Source organism: Pipistrellus hanaki, assembly GCF_964339955.1.
Source record: "Pipistrellus hanaki genome assembly, chromosome: 1".
Lineage (NCBI taxonomy): Eukaryota > Metazoa > Chordata > Mammalia > Chiroptera > Vespertilionidae > Pipistrellus > Pipistrellus hanaki.
The window spans coordinates 45,578,348-45,601,661 of record NC_140503.1 but is presented as its reverse complement, the minus strand read 5'-3'; the positions used below and the strand labels follow the sequence as shown (position 1 = coordinate 45,601,661).

Sequence of the window (23,314 nt, the reverse complement as noted above, 5' to 3'; positions counted from 1 at the left end):
ATGAAAATGAAAGTAAATCCATTAAATTAGCAAGTAACACCAAGATAAGCAGAGCTGGAGTTATTTCAAAAAATAAAATAGGAAGAAAACATCGTCAGTGTGAGAAGAAGGCTGGGAAAGTTACACACACACACACACACGACATTTATTTCTGTAGAAATAAAATGTTCCTGAGAAATAAAATAAATAAATAATAGAAAAAGAAATGGTTGATAAATTATTTTTTTTTTTAAAAAAAAAAACAGGCTTATTCCATTATTATGCCATTAATGGGATTTGGGTTGGTATTTTTGTTTACATTAACAAGAAAGAGGAAAGCAAAACGCTGTTTCAGAACTTCACTCTTCTTCAGTGATGTGAAAAACTTCTTGACTGAATCAGATAAGAGGTTTCAAATACTGGAAGACTATTTCCTTGATTTTTTTCTGCCATTATCTCTTTTCTGTCATCACTGGTGCTGGCATAATATGGAATAAGCCTGCCTAGGTCCAAGAATAACTTTTAAAACACAAAATAGGCTATGAAATAAATGTAAGGAATATAATGCTAACGTTAAATACCTATAGTCATAAATGATCTATCTGAACTTTCACAGAGGTTTAGTTATACCTTTCTTGTGGCACTTTACTATATAAACCTCCAACCTGATTTATAAACTCCAGATTCTCTTCATCGTAGGTGCTCAATACATATTGACTTTATTGGTTTAGAATGCATATTATACTGGGGTAGAAACAACTACAAGTCTATAAGTCTTTATATTTTAGAAAACATTCTCAGATCTATTACATTACTTGATCCTCACAGCCTCCTGGAAAAGGAAGCAGGACATGTACTAGTACATTAAGCAAGAGAAACCGAGGCTTAGAGAGGTTAAATGACTGGTCTAAGAATACTATGTCAACTAATAAGTGGTAGAACCAGTGCTTAAGTTCTGATTCCCAATGCTGTGTTCAGAATATCACACTATCCCATCCCCCATTCCCCCTCAAAAAAAACAGAGCAGAAAGGGTAAAGGATTTTAATTGGAAGATAATTCTATCTCCCTTGAGGGGGAAAAAAAAAAATGCCATATAAGAATTAGACTCAGCATTAAGAGGCCTGTGTTGTTGGTAGATCCACCTCTAGTCTTTGCATTTTAAGACTGTGTAGAAATTCAAAACAAAAAGGGTAACTAAAACCATTACAATAAACAAGACCATAACCAGAAAGGCTGGATAGTCAATGTTTATATTAGGAGGATTGCCAGAGCAAAGGACAGTGCCACAGTGGAAAACATACAAGCAGGAGATAACACTACAAAATGGTCATTTCAGTCATTTTTTTTAATTCTGTATTCTTCCAACCCAGCTGGTGTGACTCAGTGGTTGAGCTTCGACTCATGCACCAGTACGGTGGTCGGCAAACTGCGGCTCGTGAGCCACATGCAGCTCTTTGGCCCCTAGAGTGTGACTCTTCCACAAAACACCACAGCCTGGGGGAATCTATTTTGAAGAAATGGCGTTAGAAGAAGTTTAAGTTTAAAAAATCTGGCTCTCAAAAGAAATTTCAATCATTGCACTGATGATATTTGGCTCTGTTGATTAATGAGTTTGCCGACCACTACACCAGTAGATCATAGAAATGCCCAGGTTTGGGGCTTCATTCCCAGTAGGAAATGTGTAGGAAGCAATGGATCAATGATTTTCTCTCATCATTAATGTTTCTATCTCTCTCTCCTCCTCTCCCTCTCCCTCTCCCTTCTTCTCTCTGAAATCAATAAAAACATATTTTTATCTACATTTTTTCTTAAAACAAAAGACAGAAATTCACAATTTATAGCTTATACCTATTTAGAATCATAAAGATCTTTAAAGCCTAATCTCCTGTCACTTATACATTAAAAAAATCAAAGCCTAAAGTTATACAATTAATTTATGGCAGTGCTAAGAATAAGAACCTATATCTCCTGACTCCCTGGTCAATATTCCTAATATAAAACATACAAGTTAACCCAAAACTGTGATTAAAAACAAAAATAATGAACCAAGAACAAAAATCTCATGTCTAGTCCATGCAACAAGTTTTGTATATCCTATATAATAAAAGCCTAATAGCCAGGACCAGTTTGGCTCAGTGGATAGAGCATCGGCCTGCGGACTGAAAGGTCCCAGGTTCGATTCCGGGCAAGGGCATGTACCTTGGTTGCAGGCACATCCCCAGTGGGGGGTGTGCAAGAGGCAGCGGATCGATGATTCTCTCTCATCGATGTTTCTAACTCTCTATCCCTCTCTCTTCCTCTCTGTGAAAAATCAATAAAATATATTTTTTTAAAAATAATAATAAATAAATAAATAAATAAAAGCCTAATATACTAAATGTCCGATAGGCTGTTCAACCAATCAAAGCATAATGTACTAATGATATGCTAAGGCTGCTCAACCACTCACTATGACATGCACTAACCACCAGGGGGCAGTCGACCAGTCACTAAGATATGCACTGACCACAAGGGAGCAGACAGTCAACAGGTCAACCAGTCGCTATGATGTGCACTGACCACCAGGGGACAGATACTCCAACTGGTAGGTGAGCTTGCTGCTGGGGTCTGGCCCATCAGGACTGAGCAAGATGGGCCAGACACGCCCTGGAGCCCTCCCGCAGTCCTTTCCTGGCTGAACATCCTGCATCTCTCCCTGGCTACAATCATGCATCAGTGGGGGTCCCTCAGCCTGGCCTGTGCCCTCTTGTAATCCGGGACCCCTTGAGAAATGTCAGAGAGCCAGTTTCGGCCCAATCTACATACAGGCCAGGCTGAGGGACCCCACTGGTGCACCTCTAGTCTATATAATAAAAGCCTAAGCAACCATTACAGCAGAACACCCAGGACAACAAGTCACTATGATGTACACTCCCACAGGGAAAGTGCCACTCAGCAAGAAGGTGGGTTCACGGCTGACAAGCTCAGTAGTGTTGGTGGGAGCCTCTCCCGCCTCCATGACAGGACTAAGGAGCAGCAAGCCGAGTAGTAAGGAGCAGCAAGCAGGTGAACTGTAAGGAAAAAGTGGTCCTGGACTGGGGAGGATATCTGACTGCTAGCCCGACAGCAGGAGCGGGCCTAAGCCGGCAGTCAAACATCCCCCAAGGAGTCCGGGACTGCAAGAGGATGCAGGTCAAGCTGCGGAACCACCCCTCTGTATCCCCAGTGCATGAATTTCATGCACCAGGCCCCTAGTTATAAAATAATGGAAAAAGAATATGTGGTGCTTTGGATTTATTTTTTATTTAAGAATTCCTTTATGGCCGGGACCAGTTTGGCTCAATGGATAGAGCGTCGGCTTGGGGACTGAAGGGTCCTGGGTTCGATTCCGGTCAAGGGCATGTACCTTGGTTGCGGGCATATCCCCAGTGGGGGGGGGGGGTGCAAGAGGCAGCTGATCGATGACTCTCTCTCATCGATGTTTCTAACTATCTCTCTCCCTTCCTCTCTGTATAAAAATCAATAAAATATATTTTTTTTTAAAAAAGAATTCCTTTATATATCTATAACATAAGCACTCATTTATTTAAAAGTATATTAAGCCAAAACCGGTTTGGCTCAATGGATAGAGCGTCGGCTTGGGGACTGAAGGGACCCGAGTTCGATTCCAGTCAAGGGCATGTACCTTGGTTGCGGGCACATCCCCAGTAGGGGGTGTGCAAGAGGCAACTGATCGATGACTCTCTCTCATGGATGTTTCTAGCTCTCTATCTCTCACCCTTCCTCTCTGTACAAAATCAATAAAATGTATTTTTTTAAAAGTATATTAAAATATTCAAACATTTATTTTCCAAATAAGTGAGCTGAAGTAAATTACTGATCGTTTTTTTAAAGCCCAAATCAAATTACTTTAATAACTAATGTTTTAGTAAATACTGAAGAAAATATTGTAGGGATTCATTTCAATTGAATGTAGCTATTTAAACCAAATTACCCAATCTAGACACCTTTCAATAGGAGTGCACAGTGAATTGTCTGGGGAGGGGAGGAGGAAACAATTAACTCTTACTCTTTCCATTTCCCTACTGAAACAGGAAGTCTTGGCAAAGAAAGCTGGAGATCTGCCATGTTACCACTGAACTTTCTCCCTTTCAAATACACTTCACGGAGCTCATACTAGTGAGTAATGCGGCAGAGCTTCCTAGCAGGAAGGTTACCAAAGTACCAACTCCCAGTTTTATTTCTATAAAAGGGGTGAATTTTTAATTTTTGATGCTATATAAATATGTGGAAAGGTGTTTTCAATTTAAATTTTAGGCACTGTTTTAATTATGATAACTGAGCCTAAACATATTACATTACAATATTGAACTTTTTGTTGTTTATTTTATATGCGATAGTCAAGCTAATAAGAAATATGGCCTTCACTAAATCAAGTATTAGCTGGGAGGATAGGACTAAAAAAAATACATCTACAAGTTTAGAAATACCTAGATATGCTGTTTTATGTGTCATGGTAAAAATAAACAGAGGCCTGCTTTTTCTTTTTTGTTTTCCTTTTTTTTTTTTTTTAATATATTTTATTGATTTTTTTTTTTACAGAGAGAAAGGGAAAGAGATAGAGAGTTACGATCATCAATGAGAGAGAAACATCAATCAGCTGCCTCTTGCACACCTCTACTGGGGATGTGCCCACAACCAAAGTACATGCCCTTGAGGGGAATCGAACCTGGGACCCTTCATTCTGCAGGCTGACGCTTTATCCACTGAGCCAAACCGTTTTTGGCAGGCCTGCTTTTTCTTGCATTCTCAAGCTCCCTGCGGCTATCTATTAAGACAATCCTATCCTATATAGTAAAAGGCTAATAGCCAAGTTGACCAAACGGCAGAACAATCGGTCACTATGATGTGCACTGACCACCAGGGTGCAGACAATCAATGCAGGAGCTGCCCCCTAGTGATGAGTGCGCTCCCACAGGGGGAAGCACTGCTCAGCCAGAAGCAAGGCTCAGAGTTGATGGGAAGCGGCCTAAGCCGGCAGGCGAACATCCCCCAAGAGATCCCGGACTGCAAGAGGGCACAGACTATACTGAGGGACACCTGCCCAGTGCAGGAATGTCATGCACCGGGCCTCTAGTTTAATATATTAGATTTGAACTCACAAACATCAATAAAAGACTAAAATTTATCTTCATTTATCTTGTCATATTTCATGACTGTGGCCTCTGCTCACCGGTACTTGAGTAAAGAACAAAAAGGAAAAATACATCATTTGACTATCATTTCTTACCATAAAGACAGAGCAAGAAGCAGTATGACTTAACTAAGAAAGGAGCACACACTGCTCTGGTCTTGTTCAAATCACAAAAATTTAGTCAGAAAAGATGGCCGTGAATAAACCTTTTACAGATAAACTACTGATCACTGTTCAGTAATTTGCCAAGCACCATACAAGTAGGCAGTATAGAAGATGGCATTAGACCCCAGGTTTCCTCCTTCCTTATGCCGCTCCAACAATGTCTGGCAGCTGGTGGGAAAGTATCAGGAGTGAAGTGAAGGACAGACAGCACAAAGATCAGCAGGGGCTCAGCCTGGTTTGCAGACCTACAAACTCTGAGGGCACTCCACCTGGCTCCTACCCCTGGTCACACCTTACATCCAACACATCACAGCCTCTATGTATATTTTACTTATCAAATGGAAATGAGAGCAGCCAAACTCTGAGTGGAGGATTTTCCTTACTTTCTTCCACAGTACATCAATTTGAAAAATCAAATTGACAAGGGTTCTACATAATAAGCAACACAACTTGAACCAAATTGCAAAACACCTGCCATTTCAACATACCCTTTCAAATATTTGTTACTCTTAAAACAATTATAACCTGGACACACCTCAAATAGCCAACGGCTGTGCAATTTATCTCCCAGTAGCAGTGGGTGAGGAACAAAAATCTAGATAATAATCCCTACTTGCCTTGGCAGCCATATGCCCACCAGGCACTTTTCTGAACCTTTGAAAACCTGACTTACAAGCTAACCAGCAGGTAACGTAAGTAATGTAAGTGTAAATTCAAATGCAAGTAGGTTTTGTTTCTTTTAAGAAATCTGTTTGAGAAATAAGAACTGTTTGTGTGGTGTTAGCTTTACACAAAATTATCACACTATAGAATATGAAAGCCCTGAAATCTGCGTCTTGAAGAAACATACTCATGAAAATAAAGTAAAATAGAGCAGGTTGTTTTCAATCACTCAGCCAGGTTTGTTTATCCTCACTATTTCTATCAGTATTAACAGCTTAAAAATTATAATGACTAAGGATTTTCACATTATCTCTGTTATTTCTCCATACCACAAATAAGGAAACTAAGATTTAAGAATGCTTCTCCAATTTAAAGACAGTATCCACATACAACTTCCCAATTCTAGAAATTCAAATAAATTTCCCCATCCTTATCACAATACTTTTTTGTGTGTGTGGATTTCATTGTGAAATATACATGCCTATATAAATGTACAGTTCACATATGTGTAATTGCAGTTAACCCTTGAGCAAGGCAGATTTAAAAATCCAAGTGTAAGTAGACCCATATGGTTCAAACACGTTCAAGGGCCAGGTTTTTGTTTTTTAAGTAAAAATAAAATCAGGAATAAACTTTAATATACTGTATTTAATCCAATATAATATTATCACTTCAACATGTAACCAACATAAAAATTGAGATACTACATTCTCCCTCCTATTTTCTCAAAACTTGGTGTGTATTTTATACATACAGCACTAATCACATTTCAAGTGCTCAAGAGCCATAGCTTGTTGACTGAACTAAAAGCAGTTCTATCCTTTTGGGTAATTCTCTGACCTCCCTCCACGCCTGACAAAAAAAAAAAATCCCAAAACTCTTCAGAGTTAGAAAGTATCTCCAATGACCCCAAAGTCTGACGCATTATTAGTGCAAATAGTTAAGTTTTATGAAGAGGGTGCAAGCATACTACTACGCACAACCCCTAGGATAGAAATGTAGGCGTACATTCTTGGTCATGCCCCTAATTAATGAGGGTGCTGGTCGTGGCCTTGCCTTCCTTTCCATCTTTCCACCGCTAGTTAACAAAACTGAAAGTCCTCCGCTTATTGGGGGAAAAGTAAATACGAAGGAAAGAAATCACTTTCTCGGAAGCTGACCTACTGACACGCCTTTTGCAACGATCTTCCCCTGCCCATCGTTCCCAAACCCTGCAACCCCGGAGAAGCCAGCCAGCTTCTGGTCGGTATACAATGCCCAAGATATATGCGAAATGCAAGTTCCCCTTTTGCTTTTTTCCTTGATGCCACTTTATTTGAGCGTGTGCGACCAAGCAACCATCCTCACACTTCACGTGATGCGGGAGCAGAAAAGGTTTTTATTTTGGTTTTTTATGCTATGGAGCCAAGCTGAGGGCTGCGGGGCGAGACCCCCAGGGAGGCCTCAGGGGTCCGGGCAGCGCGAGCGCGGCTGGCGCACCCCCCACCCCGCCGGCCCCGGCACCTCAGGGCGGCGGGGGCGGAGGTGGAGGCGGCACCGGTCTCAGGGCGCCTCGCACCTGCCGGCGGGGCGGGGAGGGGGGCCCGCGCGAGCGCCCTCCCCGGAGGCGGGGTCTCGGCGGCACCGGGAGCAGGGCCCCCGCTGCACTGGGCGCGGAGCCCGCAGCGTGGGCCCCTCCGCCCGCGCCGCGCCCCGCCGGCCGCGCCCTCTCGCTTACCGCCCCAGATGCCCAGCTTCAGCTGGGACTTGTCCAGGTTCTCCACATAGTCCCCCAGGAAGCGGTTCAGCAGGTCCGCGACCACCGACTCCAGCACCATGGCGGGGCTGCGGCGGCGGGGAGGGCGGAGCCGGAACCGCGGGGCGCAGCGGAGGGCGGCGCGGCGCGCGGCGAATGACAGCCCCTCCGGCGCCGGCCCGCCCCGCCGCGCGCGCGCGTGACCGGCCTGTGCGCAGGCGCGCCGCCGCCGGGCCCCGGATCTGCGCGCGGCCGCAGACCTCCCCGACGTGCGCGCGCGCGGCCCCGAACCTGGCCGCCTAGTGTAGCGAGCACCCCGGGCCTGGGGCGGGCGGAGAGCAGAGGGGAGCTGGCTTCAGGCCCGCCGCGGCAGCCGCACCGGGAGCGCTGCACGCGAGGGAAGGATGTGAATGAAAGGGAGGGCAGGAGTCACTGCGTGCGGACATCTGTGGGACCACGCTGCTGGCCCGCCATCATCCTCTGCAGATGCCGGGTCCGAGTCCGCAGAGCTCGGCCATGTCCGGGGAAGGCAGCTGCGCGGCGCCTCACTGGGGCCGGCCCTGCTGCGCGGCGCTTTGCGGACCGGCGTCCACCCGGTGCACCGCCTAACGAGCCACCCGCCCCCCTCCGGGTGGGGACTAGGCTCCGCGCCCTTGTTCTGTCGGCTACCTGGGGCAAGGTCTCCGTTTCTTTTTATTATTATTATTGATTTTTTACAGAGAGGATGAGAGAGAAACATTGATCAGCTGCCTCCTGCACACCCCCTATGGGGAATGTGCCCGCAACCAATGTACATGCCTGAATGGGATCCTGGGGCCTTTCAGTCAGCAGACCTATGCCCTATCCACTGAGCCAAACCGGTTTCTGCCCATTTCTTTTTGCTTCCTGAAAACATACCTGAATAATTTAGAAGTGGGTGGGGTAGGAACAGAATGGCATCCTGAGATGGTAGATAGAATGGGAACTGAACATGCATTTTGTTCTTAACTCATTCGTTTACTCCCTTCTGTGTTTGATTCATTCTTTTAACTCAGGGCCACTCCTTGCCTACCTCGTTAAGAAAACAAAGAACAAGAAAACCTGGTGCTTTTTTTGTTTGTATGTGGCTTGCATGTTATCAATATATCACTTTCTTCCATGCTATCATTGAACTGTCTCGGGTGTATCAAGACATTGAGAGTAAGGCTTTTATAACTCAAGGGCTATTTATGTTAGTGAATTGTACCCGTGGACAAATCAATTCTGTTTAGAGAACTGGATGTTTTTTTCTAAAAATATATTTCAAAATGCTGTGGAGATACAGCATTTCTGCATAAACCTCAGAAATGGTGGATTATTTGTAGTCCTTAGCATTTATTAAGTGCTCTGCTACACATTACTTCTGAAAAAACTGTGAGAATTGTTCTTCAACAACTGCTATAGATTGACTGTGTGCTCCCAAATTTCATATGTTGAAATCCTACTCCCCAATAGGATGATATTAGGGTGGTGGGGCCGGTGGGAGGTTATTGGGTAATTAAGCAGAGCCCTCCTGAATTGGTAGAGAGAGGCAGAGAGCTCCTTCCCCCATCTGCCATGTGAAGAGATAGCAAGAAGACCACCATCTATGAGCCAGGAAATGGACCCTCACCGGACTGAATTGGCTGGCACATTGATCTCGGTCCTCCCAGCCTCCAGAAATGTGAAATAAATTTGCATTGTTTTAAACCATCCAGTCTATGATACTTTGTTAGAGCAGCCTCAAAGGACTAAGATAGAATCAAAAAGAAAAAATGTCTTAAGTTCAAAGTCTACTGAAGAAGAAAATAAAAGGTCCGATGTCTATATTCGGTTATATGTAATATTGATATAAAAGAAAAAAAAAAAACAGTACTAATCAGTACTACTGTTGTATCACAAATCAGGGAGCTGGACAAGACACCTTAATGAGCCATTTAGTTAGGAGTCATCTTTATTGTGCGCAGGTTCAGAGCAGATTACCTCTGTCAAATTCTGAACAAGCACAGGAATATTTCCTTTTTATATCCTTCTAGTTCTTTGTGTAAGTTATTTTTGTAGACAGCTTGAAACCTTGAGTACATATCACATCTAGCAAACATATCATATCTAGCAAACATATCATATCTAGCAAACATCATATCTAGCAAACATATCATATCTAGTACATATCATATCTATACAGACAACTTGTAACCTTGAGTATCATATATCTATACAGACACCTATAACCTTGAGTATCATATCTATACAAGCACCTGGCATCAATATCAGCATATCAGTCCCTTATGTTAGATGGCTAGTTTGCAAGGTCAGACAATTAAGTTTATCTTTTCTTTTTTAAATAAATCTTTCTTGTTCAGATTATTACAATTGTTTTTTCCTTCCCATAGCTCCCCTCCACTTGGTCCCACTCCACCCTCTGCTCTTACCTCCTCAACCCTCCCTCCCCCACTGTTCTCATCCATAGATATATGATTTTTGTCCAGTTTCTTCCCATACCCCCCACATAGACACCCCTTTCCCCCTGAGAATTATCAATCCCCTCCCATTCTATGTCCCTGATTCTATTATATTCACCAGTTTATTCTGTTCCTTAGATTTTTAATTCACTTGACTTTTAGATTAACTTGTTGATAGATATGTTTGTTGTTCATAATTTTTATCTTTACTTTTTTCTTCTTTTTCCTCTTTTTAAAGAACACCTTTAAGCATTTCATATAATACTGGTTTGGTGGTGATGTACTCCTTTAGCTTTTTCTGATCTGTGAAGCTTTTTATCTGCCCTTCAATTCTGAATGATAACTTTGCTGGGTAATCTTGGTTGTAGGTTCTTGCTATTCATCACTTTGACTATTCCTTGCCACTCCCGTCTGGCCTGCATAGTTTCTGTTGAGAAATTGGCTAACAATCATATGGGTGCTCCCTTGTAGGTAATTAACTGTTTTTCTCTTGCTGCTTTTAATATTCTCTCTTTGTCTTTTGCTCTTGGCATTTTAATTATGATGTGTCTTGGTGTGGTCCTCTTTGGATTCCTTTTGTTTGGGGTTCTCTGTGCTGCCTGGACTTTTAAGTCTATTTCTTTCATCAGGTGGGGGAAGTTTTCAGTCATTATTTCTTCAAACAGGATTTCAGTGTCTTGCTCTCTCTCTTCCTCTGGCACCCCCATAATTCTGATGTTGGTACACTTGAAGTTGTCCCAGAGGTTTCTTACACTATCTTCAACTTTCTGGATTCTCTTCTCTTCTTGCTTCTCCAGAAGAGTGTCCTTTGACTCTCTGTATTCCAAATCTTTGACTTGATTCTTGCGTTTTTCTAGTCTGCTGTTGGGTCTCTGTATGTATATATATATATATATATATATATATATATATATATATTTTAATTTCAGTCTGTGTATGTTTAATTTCTAGTTGGTTTAATTTCTTTTTCATATCCTTGAGGGTCTCGTTAAATTTATCGGCCTTTTCTAGGAAATTCTTGAAAAACCTTATAACCATTGTTTTGAACTCTATATCTAGTCTTTTGTTCTCCTTCATTTCTTTTGTTTGAGATCTATTTCCTTTTATCAGCATTTTTGCTGCTTCCCAGAGTTGGTAGGGTGGCTTTGTGTTTGTGTGTTAAGGTGTCCTATATGTTTCAGTGGGTCAGCCTCCCAGGTACCTGAGGTGGACACTCTTGGTACACCCCTTTGTGGATTGTATGTACACCCTTGTTATAGTTAAGTCTTTTTTTTTTTTTTTACTAATGTGTTTTTCAACAAATCCCCATTTCTTGCTGCTAACTTCATCTTTAGCTTTCTTTTTCTTTTTTTCTTTTTTTTAATATATTTTATTGATTTTGTACAGAGAGGAAGAGAGAGGATAGAGAATTAGAAACATCGATGAGAGAGAGTCATCGATCAGCTGCCTCTTGTTCACCCCCTACTGGGGATGTGCCCGCAACCAAGGTACATGCCCTTGACCGGAATCGAACCTGGGTCCCTTCAGTCCCCAAGCAGACGCTCTATCCATTGAGCCAAACCGGTTTCGGCTGTTATAGTTAAGTCTTGATTGTTGTTGGTGTCACTGGAAGGAATTGACCTCCAGGCCAGTTGCTGTGAGGACCCACTGTGTCTATAACAGAACAATTGCTGTGCTGGAGACACATTTATGGGGGAGTACTTGTTCCCATAGGGCTTTGGTGCTCACTGAGTCTGTCTCTTGAACGTGTCCCTTGTGAGAGTAGTTGAAATCTGGTGTCGTCTCACACGGACCACTAGATACATTAGTTTCCAGATCTCCAATGAGGTGCAGTTCAGCTACTGTCTGAGGCCTCCCAGCAGGAGCTACAGTGAGAACCACAGTCCTCTCCTCCCTGCTTGGATCTTGGAAGCTTTGGAGCTGTCTGCACCAGGTTGCAAGTTTGCTAGGTTAAATTGCAATAGAGAAGGCCATTCATATGCAGAAGCCGCTGCTTGGAGCTTGGGTGTGTTCGTATCATAGATTGTGGGGGTGGAGTCTCAGGGAGTCACTAGGCTAGGGTGTGGCCAACAGTGATGGCTGCCAGTCAGCCTTCTCTGCCTCTCTGACCATGTCCCGCCTCTCATGCCCCAGCACAGCAAACAATTATTCTTGTGCGCAGCTCTGCAAGCAAGCCATCCTCACTTTCTGACCTGATGGCAGACAGTCCAGCTTCCCCCCAGAAACTGGATTTCAGAGAGATTGGGAGCTTGTCTCTCTTCGGGTTGAAGAAAGCAATGCCCTCCGCCACCCAGGATCCACTGCCTGCCTGTATTCCGCTTTTGCCCCTGTACCTCAGTTTTTCAGCGCTTGTGCCCTGAATGCTCCTTTCTCTTTCAATCTAGTTGTAGAGCTTCCTTCCAGCCAGTTTTCCCGTGGTCTTGCATGATAAAGACATTTTGTTTTCAGTTGTAGTTTTGAAACTGTTGTGTGTGGCAGCAGTTTAGGTGTGTTTACCTACGCCACCATCTTGGATCTCTAAGTTTATCTTTTCTATTCAAGCAAAAAACGAAGTTATTTTACAGTCTAAAAATAACAGAGGGAATAGCAAAAATAAAATAATTCTAAAACAGCAGTTTCAACTAGTTTTTCCAAAGGAGGGGTTATTAATATGCTTCACTATCAATACCCACCTTAATTCTCCATTCCTTCACACAGAAAATAAATTCTTAACCATTTGTGTTTTGTTTTTTTTTTATCTCAGTCACCCTGACAAGATACCTAGGAGGCACTTAGCACTTTTCTATCACGATCCACAACAAACTAATAGCCAAACCTGTCCGTTTTGCTTTTGCCATATTTCTTAAATTCTCTTTGTCTCACCTGGACCATTCAATAACCTTCTAACTGGATTCCTGGCCTGTGAATATTTCTCTCTTTTCCATATTCAGTGTGGCTAGAGAGTGGTCTGGTTCCTGAGTAGGGGTTGCTAGGGATTGAGAAAATGAAAGAAAGATACAGACACAGATATAGAAGGAAAAAGCTGGGGCTGGGTGGGACCACTGTCCTCTGATGGAGAGACAGGGACCCAGAGCCAATGTATTTATTTTACACAGGAAAAAAAACAAAAAACAAAAACAAACAAACAAACAAACAAAAAACACACAAGAAGTTTTACTAAAAGTCAAGACAAAGGAGACTATGTGCATTCTTGGGTGGGCCAGAGTGGTATTCATTCCTGCTGCTTGGCTGGATTTAAATAACAAAACCCACCCCCTGACACCTGGGCTGAAGATCAAGCTGACAACACTCCTACCTCTGGCAAAGTGTGTTACCAGGATGTGGCTTGCCAATGCCACTGGATTCAGCTGACAATAGTTAAAGAAATGTCCATGTGCTTTCGCAGGTGCTCTCTACACTGGCCTTCAGTTTTTCCCTTCTTCATTCATCAGCACACCACCACAGAAGCTGTTTTTCCAAAGCACAAGTAAGCACAGGTTAGTCACCATATCAAAAGCACCCAATAACTTTACAATGTTCAGAAAGCCCCCCAAAAGTTGTTCATAGTCCACATGCTCTCTTCCAAAAATCCCTCTCTCCTTATATATACTCCGACCAACTATGCACTGAGGGGAGTACAAAAATAAATAAATAAATAAATTCTGGATGGGACGGCCTCATTCATCACACAAAGTTTGAATAACAAAGATAAAAGATGCCATGGGCAGAATAGCAAGGTCAAGCGAATGGAACAAAGGTTGGCTCTGGTTGGAGAAGTGAACAATACTAATCCTTCTCTAATAATTCCTTGTATTTCTATACTTTTGAAAGAATGATACATATGGGTACTTATACATGCATTATTCCATTTTATTAATACTTCTTCATGAGCTATCATGCCATTACTATGCCAAGGTATGCACTTTCATGTAATCGTCACATAAGATTTGTAAGATAAGTAATCCAGGTTGTAGGATTGTCTCCATTTTATAGTAAAATTAAATTCAGAATATTAAATTACTTAACCCCAAATTATACAGCAGGTATTAATTTCCTCGAGCTTCCTGAGCATTGCCACCCTCTTTTCTTTCAATAGTTAGTTAAATCACCATTAGGCTACTAGTACTTCTCGGAGATCTTCCTTTAAAAGGTTAATGACAGAATAGAAAATCTCAGAGTAGAAAATTCAGCTCAAAATTATCAGTATAGATACTATTACCATATAGTATTAACATTTTAAAATGTTAATATTTTTCCTTTTAAGTATGTTTTGTGCACACAGTAATGCCCCAAATTTTCCATATTTCTTGAAGAAGAAATTTACAGTCCTTATACGAAACAAACTATTATGTCAGGAAACATCACTAGCATGTTAATGCAAAGCACAATACCCAAAGGAATTTAGATACAGAGGTTATGTAAAGAAAGGGAATATTCTGGTAATTACAGTTCTTAAACTAATTCTAACTAAGAACAATGAGAAGGCCCTGGCCAACTAGCACGGTTGGTTAGATCATCATCCTGATACACCAAGGTTGTAGGTTCAATTCCCGGTCAGGGCAAATACAAGAATCAACCAATGAATGCATAAGTAAGTGGTACAACAAATCTCTCAATCTCTCTCTCTCTCTCTCTCTCTCTCTCTCTCTCTCTCTCTCATCAATAAATAAAAAATGTTTTAAAGAAGAAGAAGGACAAAAAAAGGCAATTGCAAAACTAACCTGCAATGAGAGATTAAGCAATAAGCACAGATGACCAAAACATTTTTTTCTGTTAAAAACAAAATTAATGACACTTTAGAAAATACTGTTATGGAAACTAAAAATAAAGAAATACAAAATGGGTTGTGAAGGCCTAGGGCAGAGGATGGGGTCAGGGTACAAGGGGTTAGTGGGGGAAAGGGGAGTCTTTATAATATTTTCAAAAATAAAGTTGTTTTTTTAAATACAGATCACTGAAACCAAAAGTTGGTCCATTGAAAGGACCGATGAACCTTTAGCCAGACTCATCAAGAAACAAAGAGAGAGAACCCAAATAAATAAAATCAGAAATGAAAGAGGACAGATAACAACCAACATCACAGAAATACAAATCATTGTAAGAAAATATTACCAAAAAATAAACTGTATGCCAACAAAATAGTCAACCTGGGCAAAATGGAATAATTCCTAGAATATTTCAAAACTGAATCAGGAAGAAGCAGAACATCTGACTAGATTAATAACAACTAATAAAATTGCAGCAGAAAAACAAACAAACAAACAAACAAAAAACCTTCCAGCAAACAAAAGTCCTGGACCACATGGCTTGGGCGAATTTTACCAAACATTCAAAGAACTAACACCTATCCTCAAACTATTCCAAAAAATTCAAGAGGAGGGAAGATTTCCAAGTTCTTTTTACGAGGGCAACACTATCCTAATACAAAAACCAGGTAAAGTCACAACAAAGAAAGAAAATGATAGATACACCTCATGAACATAGATGCTAAAATCCTCAACAAAATATTAGCAAATTGGATCCATCAATATACTTTAAAAGATCACACACCGTGATGCAAGGTTGGTAAAATATTCACAAAGCAATAAATATGATACATCAAATAAACAAAATGAAAGATAAAAATTACATGATCATATCAATAGATGCAGAAAAAGCATTTGATAAAATCCAGCACCTATTTATGATAAAAATTCTCAGCAAAGTGGGAATAAAGGGGTGATACCTCAACATAATAAAGGCTATATGTAAAAAAAACCTACAGCCAATTATACTCAATGGGCAAAAACTAAGAGCATTTTCCTTAAGATCAGGAACAAGAAAAGGATGTATGCTTTCACCATTTTCATTCAACATGGTACTGAAAGTTCTAGCTGTGGGGATCAGACAAGAAGAAATAAAAGGCATCCAAATTGGAAAAGAGAAAGTAAAACTGTCATTATTTGCAGATGACATAATATTGTATGTAGAAAAACATAAAGACTCCAGAAAAAAAAAAAAAAAAAAAAAAAAAAAAAAAAAAAAAAAAAAAACCCAACAACTAAATCTAATAAATGAATTTAGCAAAGTTGCAGGATTAAAAAAAAAAATCAATATTCAGAAATTGATGGCATTTCAAAAATTAAATATAACTAACAACTCTTCCTTAAAAGATAGAAAAATAAGAAATTCTAACTTCATACTGCCTCTTACCTATGATCCATTCCCCAACCCTGGAGTTTAAGATGAGCAAAAGGGATTTGGGGGGAAAATAAAACAGAAATCTGAAGAAAGCTAGAGAATAAGCATAACACCATGGCCAGTCAGAGAAGTTAGGAAGGTTAAATGGCGGAAAGCCTGGGAGTGAATTGCAAAGTGTTAGAACCAGGGGAAAAGAAACATCATCTGGTTAATCCAACCCTCTGGCTTGACAGATGGAAACACTGAGTAGAGGAGAGAATTAAGGGACACGCCGAAGTTCCCCAAGTTAGTGACCGTCAGAGCTAAAACCCAAGTGTCCTGACTTCTGGTCTGCATTCTTTCCATTACTCCATACGCTAATTCTGTTGAATGATATGTAGATAACTCAGAATAGCAGTCTTTTATTTGATTGTAAAGTCTTCTTGCTTTCCTTGGCATCCAACATCATATATATATGAAGTCTGCTTTAAATTGTTTAGTTTCCTTCTATTCTAAGAGCACCTCTGGCCTCCATGGTTGATGATCTATTCATACTCACTTCACAGAATTGTTTGCCAGCTCCATTACTGGATGTCCCCATAGCTGTAGCTGTGAGCTCAGAATGACCGCAATCTTCCTCTGAGTAGATTTGTGTGTTCCAGGCACAGGGCTTCAATCTGTGACATCATCCTCCCAAGTACCGCCTGGGTCGTGCTTCCAAAGTAAGAGCTTAATGTGGTCACAAGGGACCACACAAGGGCACATCTCTGCTGTTTTCAAGAAATCTTATACAGGAAATGCTGTTAAAGTGTTATTGAAGAAGGTGAATTGTTAACCAAAACAAAGCAAATCTGTTTTCCTGGCCAAGAAGAGAGTTGTTTTTAAATGAATCTATGGGTGAATCAGCTATTCCCGGGCCAAGTAAACCTTTATAATAACAACCAGTAACTGTTAGCTGGCACTTACTGTGTGAGAGGAATTTCATACATTTTTAACTCTCACAACAATCTCATGTGATAGGTATTATTATCTCCAATATACAATGTGTGTTCAAAGAGGCTAATTGACTTGCCCACAGTCTTATAGCTAAAAAGTTGCATAATAGATTTGAACCTAGGACAGGTTCACTCCAAAGTATATATTTATTTACCCCTACAACATTTCTCATGCTTTGGTGTTTTGTTTTTTTTTCCTTTTCCCCACCACCACATCACTTTCTTTATTTGTTTAAAAAGTGGTTTTAGACATACTTTTATTGGTTTCAGAGAGGAAGGAGGAGGGAGAGAGAGATAGAAATATCAATGATGAAAGAGAATCATTGATCAGCTGTTTCCTGCATATCCCTGCTGGGGATCGAGCCTGCAACCCAGGTATGTGCCCTGACCTGGAATTAAAGAGTGACCTCCTGGACCATAGGTTGACACTCAACCATTGAGTCATACCAGCTGGGCAACATAGCGTTCTTAACTTCTCAGCCAGCTTCTCTGATTGTGAGCATCAGCATTTTAACCAAGGGCTCTCTGGGCTCTTACTTGCAAAGCTAACAGCATTTTGTCTCCTGAGAAAAGTTAAGTCAAAACACATGCATGTGACCTGCAAGTATATAACTTGGTAATTATTCTCCCAAAGATTTAGCACTGGCTCCAGAATTTTAACCAGGATGGAGATGATATAAAGACCTTAAGTAGCTAGTCAAGGTCATGGCAAACCCAGAAACCTACCAACCCCGTCCCTCAGACTAAATATATAAATAATATTCAGTAGTTTCTCCTCATTCCTGCTTTTGCCATATGGAATTCAAATATTTCATCCTCATCATTTTATCCCTCTTCTGACAAATATACATTACTGATATGATCTTTTTTTAAAAATATATTTTATTGATTTTTTACAGAGAGGAAGGGAGAGAGATAGAGAGCCAGAAACGTCGATGAGAGAGGAACATCGACCAGCTGCCTCCTGCACACCCCTCACCGGGGATGTGCCCACAACCAACGTACATGCCCTTCACCAGAATAGAACCCGGGACCCTTCAGTCTGCGGGCCAACGCTCTACCCCTGAGCCAAACCGGTTTCGGCAGCTGATATGATCTTGACCACATAACAAGGTGGTCAGAATCCAGGAAGCATAGTAAATATTGCTTTGAATGAATAAATGAATTAATGAACATTTTCTCCCTTCTGTAAAAATAATAAATATGACATCTGGCACTTGTGTATGTTGGGCTCTATGCAAACCTCTTTATATGCATTTTCTTATTATATACTCATACAACTCTATAAGTAGATATGATGATGATGATGATGATGATGATGATGATAGGTCTCTCACTAATCCCATTACCTCCCAAAGGCCTCTACCTCCTAATTTTACCTTTGATACTGTGGCTTAGAAAAGTTAAACTTGCTCAATGTCACATAGGGAGCCACCATTCTAACATCAAAACCACATCTGATTTCAGACCCCGTTTTCTTTTTTTTTTTTTTTTTTTTTAATATATTTTATTGATTTTTTTTTACAGAGAGGAAAGGAGAGAGATAGAGAGTTAGAAACGTTGATGAGAGAGAAACATCGACCAGCTGCCTCCTGCACGCCCCCTACTGGGGATGTGCCTGCAACCAATGTACATGCCCCTGACCAGAATCGAACCTGGGACCTTTCAGTCCGCAGACCAATGCTCTACCACTGAGCCAAACCGATTTCGGCCAGACCTCGTTTTCTTAATCACTATATTCTACAATGTCCCTTCTATTTTTTAAAAAAATATATTTTATTGATTTTGTACAGAGAGGAAGAGAGAGGGATAGAGAGTTAGAAACATCGATGAGAAAGAGTCATCGATCAGCTGCCTCTTGCACACCCCGCCCTACTGGGGATATGCCCACAACCAAGGTACATGCCCTTGACCAGAATCGAACCCGGGACCTTTCAGTCCCCAAGCCGACGCTCTATCCATTGAGCCAAACCGGTTTTGGCTGTCCCTTCTATTTTTATTAAAAATAATGATCACTGCTTCTATGCATGAAATCATTTAATTTATGAAAAATTATTTGGAGAAGCAATTAATTAACAAGGCAGAATTAGCTAGCATATACCCAAATTCTGAACAAAATGTCTGAGATCTTTTTCAACCTGAGCTAGATGGAAGTGGCTTTCTTACAGAATTAAAACATGCAACTTTCAAAAGGAATGAAAAGGGTCTCTTAGTGGGTACAGCCTAGAAAAGCCAGATGTGATCAAGGTGCCTCCAAAGGATGATTCCAACAGCCCCGATGTATTCAGGCATATATTTTTTCAATAAAAATTCAGCACATTTTGGGGTGGCTCAGTTGGAATGTCCTCCCATACACCAAAAGGTGGCAGGTTTGATTTCTGGTCAGGGCTCATATCTAGATTGCAGATTCGATTCCCTATTGGGGCACCTACAAGAGGCAAAAAATAGATGTTGCTCACATCAATGTTTCTCTCCTTCTCTCTTAAATCAATTTTAAAAAACACATATCCTCGGGTGAAGATTAAAAAGCAAAACAAGCCGAAACTGGTTTGGCTCAGTGGATAGAGTGTCTGCCTGCAGACTGGAAGGTCCTGGTTTTGATTCCAGTCAAGGGCATGTACCTTGGTTGCAGACGCATTCCCAGTGGGGGGTGTGCAGGAGACAACTGATCGATGTTTCTCTCTATCCCTCTCTCTTCCTCTTTGTGAAAACTCAATAAAATATATATTTTTAAAAAATCAAAACAAAATCAGAACACACCAAAAAACAATAAGAAAACAGCAACTCCGCACAACATGGCTTAAAAAATGGGTTGTTAAGATTTTTTTTTTAAATATAGAGGCATACCATACATATAATCTTGTATGTAATCAAATGTATGCTAGATTATTTTTTATATTTTAAAAAATATATTTTTATTGACTTCGGAGAAGAAGGGAGAAGGAGAGATAGAAACATCAATAATGAAAGAGAATCAATGAGCTGCCTCCTGCACGCACCACACAGGGAATGGAGCCTGCAACCCCAGCACGTGCCCTGACAGGGAACCCAACCTTGACCTCCTGGTTCATAGGTGGAAGCTCAACCGCTGAGCCACGCTGGCTGGCCTATGCTAGGTGATTTTTTACATAAGGCTACACCCCTGTAACTCCACCCAGATCAGTATGGAATATGTTCAGCCCCCCAAAAGGTTCCTGGTACCCAAAGTGATCAACAAAGAAAAAAACCAAAACAAAACACTTAAATCAGAACAGAAACATAAAGCATCTGAAGAAACTTTGAAAAGCTGGCCAGTGAAAGGCCGAATTTGGGAGAGGGTATTAAGTAAGAATGAGACAAATCCAACTTCTTTCTTCTCTTAGTGGTGGGTGTAGAGTTCTGTGCATTCATTCACCTTGTGTCCCTAGATGCTCACTATGACTATGCGACATAGTAAAGATTTAACCCTCTTTTGCACGCGATGAAACAGAAACTTGTTCAGTGTTTTTGAGGTTAACGTCCCCACACCAAGCAGGAGAGAAAAAGAACTGGAACTCTCGAACTTGCGCAGCAGATCCAGCCACGTGGCAAAAGAAACGTAGGTGAGGGGGGAGGAGGAGGGAGGCCTGGAGTCAAGTTACCGAGCAACGTCGCTCCTGCCCGCCCACTGGCCGGCAAACCAGGCCCCACTTATAAAGGCTCCGGACGGGTGTCCTTGGACTTCTCTACTGTATTACCCTCCGCGCGCCCTTTGAACTTCCCGCAGGCTGCGCGCCCGGGAGCCCCTCCGGGTAAGTGCCCCAGACAGGACGGTGCGAGGTCCATCTGGCACTGGACCTCAGGTACATTCGGTGGGACCCAAAGCCTTGCTTTCACTCCCCGGGACTCGTCCGAGGAGGCTCTTTGCCCCTAAAATGGGAGACCAAGCTGAGTGTCCAGGAAAGGGGGTGGGAGGGAGTAATTATTTCAATAATCAGAACTAGAGCAATCCAAGGATTCAGGAAATGATTGCACAAGCACCAAGGAGGCCAACATTTTGGTCGTCTCTGCCTTAGACCAGCTGGGGCGGGTCAGATTAAAGCAATAAGCCCCGAAATGTTCATGACTACTGAACGGAGACTGGACAAATGAAGAACGATTGTCAGGCGCCAAAACATAGTTTGCCATAGCAGCGTGGGGTGGCGGTGGGGGCACAGTTTGCTTAGTCCCGAAAGAGGGAGGAGAAGGCACCCCTAAAGCAGAAGAAAGAAGTTAGGGATTGCTGTGCCCTGCAGGGCTCACGCTGACAGTCCGTGTGCGCTTGTGCGTTGCAGGCTGACGAGCTCCAGCCGAGGGTAGCCCAGACCCGGCCCCTGCCGCCTCCTGATGTGGTGCCTGGAGCGGCTCGGCTTAGGTCCCGAGCGCCTCCTGCGGGACGGGAGCGGACGGCTCCAGGGCTGGGCCAGGAGAACCGCTGCCAACGCGCCCGCCAAGTGTGCGAACGTGCTCACCCCGGACCGCATCCCAGATTTCTGCATCCCCCCGCGATTCGCGCCCTGCCCCGTGCTGGCTGCGCACCGGGACTCCCGGGTGAAAAGAGCAGGAGACGACGACGGCGCGGGGCGCACGGACTGGGACCCGCGCTCGCAGGCCGCGCTCTCGCTGCCTCACCTGCCCCGCGCGCGCACCGCCTACGGCTTCTGCGCGCTGCTGGAGAGCCCGCACACCCGCCGCAAGGAGTCGCTCTTCCTGGGGGGCCCCGGCGCCCCCGCGCTCCTGCCGCCGCCCGCGCTCCGCCCGCGGGCCCACACCTACGGCGGCGGCGGAGGAGGAGACGCCCCCCTCTGGGCCCGCTTCACCCCACCCGCGGCTTTCGGCGGCTCCCGCCCGCCCCGGAACACGCTCGCCCTGCGGTTCCGCGGCCCCCGCCCCCTGCGGGCCCCCAAAGGGCTGCTGAGCCGCGCGCTGCAGGCCCGGAGGAGTCACAGCCTCGCCCGCGCCCGCTCGGTGTCCAGCGGGGACCTGGACGGGGAACGCTCCTCCAGCTCGGGGTCCCCGGCCCGGCCCCGCTCCGCGTCCCCCCCGTCGGACCCCGGCCCGCGGCCCGAGTGCGTGGAGGCCGAGGGCATGGTGGCTCTGGGCCGCGCCTGCGGCGCCCTGCGCCTGGCCGCCGAGTACAGCGCGGCCAGCGGGCGCCTCCGCCTCCGGCTGCTGCGCCCCGAGGGCCCGGCCGGGGGCGCCCCGGAGCCCTGCGCCGCGGGCTGCCGCGTCAGCCTCGTCCTGCAGCCGCCCGGCAAGGCGCGCCCGCAGCGCAGCGCCGTGCTCCGGCGGAGCCGCAAGGCCGGCTTCGACCAGGATTTCTGCTTCGACGGGCTGTCGGAGGACGAGGTGTGCCGCCTGGCCGTGCGCGTCAAGGCCGAGGCCAAGGGCCGCGGGCTGAAGCGGGGCCGCCTGCTGGGCCAGGGCGAGCTGCTGCTGGGCTCCCTGCTGCTGCTCTGAGGGCTCAGCCCTGCCCGCGGGGCGCTTTCTGCCCGTGGGGACTCGAGGACACTGGACTGACAGCCGTTTTGTACAAAATAAACGTGTATTTATTCTTCCACGGTGGCCTTTGTTTAAGTCCAATATTGGCAGGGATGTTAGTGGCTTAATTATCACAGTAAAGGGTGTGATACCTTCAAAATTCATTTTAGCAAGTGGTATGGTGTTCTGCAGTAGGGTTTCCCAATGCAGACAGCAGATTCATTGCATTTCATTTGTTCCCTCACAGTAATACTGGGAGATAATGAATTACATGATGTATAAAAACTAGAGGGTGTCTTGGCGATCTATTTGCTCCATTCTCTTCATTTTACAGTGTGTTCATCCCACAACATCCACTGAAACCTCCTTAGAGGATGTGTGACTTTTGAAGCACTGTTTAAGACCATGGATAAGAAAATGAGGCCAAGAGAGGTGAAGTGGCTTGCCCAAAGTCAACAGAGAATTATTAGGAATTCCAAGGTGATACTCTTGGCAACATCTTGTTGGAAAAGCACTGGAGGAATTAAA

General features: G+C 43.5%; 2 protein-coding genes across 5 annotated transcripts in view; one reads left to right on the top strand and one right to left on the bottom strand.

Annotated features, from left to right (window-relative positions):
• The window catches only part of VPS13C (vacuolar protein sorting 13 homolog C), a 176,898-nt gene extending 168,971 nt beyond the window's left edge, over positions 1-7,927 (bottom strand). Inside the window, exon 1 of the mRNA XM_084886331.1 lies at positions 7,699-7,927. Within this exon, the coding sequence (XP_084742457.1) occupies positions 7,699-7,798 (100 nt within the window). The 5' untranslated portion in view covers positions 7,799-7,927. The remainder of the gene's footprint in view (positions 1-7,698) is intronic.
• LOC311624530 (C2 calcium-dependent domain-containing protein 4A-like) lies at positions 6,957-22,868 on the top strand. 4 transcript variants are annotated; one of them, XR_014795333.1, is made up of 2 exons: positions 6,957-7,223; positions 15,105-16,873. XR_014795333.1 is itself a non-coding variant. In XM_084887903.1 (2 exons), exon 2 carries the CDS (start codon positions 21,653-21,655, stop codon positions 22,763-22,765), a length of 1,113 nt encoding a protein of 370 aa, XP_084744029.1. In that variant the 5' UTR covers positions 6,957-7,223; positions 21,601-21,652; the 3' UTR covers positions 22,766-22,868. The 4 variants fall into 4 exon arrangements, 3 of the variants coding, with proteins under 3 accessions (XP_084744029.1, XP_084744030.1, XP_084744028.1); XM_084887903.1 differs by lacking the exon at positions 15,105-16,873 and adding an exon at positions 21,601-22,868; XM_084887904.1 differs by lacking the exons at positions 6,957-7,223; positions 15,105-16,873 and adding exons at positions 7,325-7,355; positions 21,601-22,868.
• The last annotated feature ends 446 nt before the right edge of the window (positions 22,869-23,314 follow it).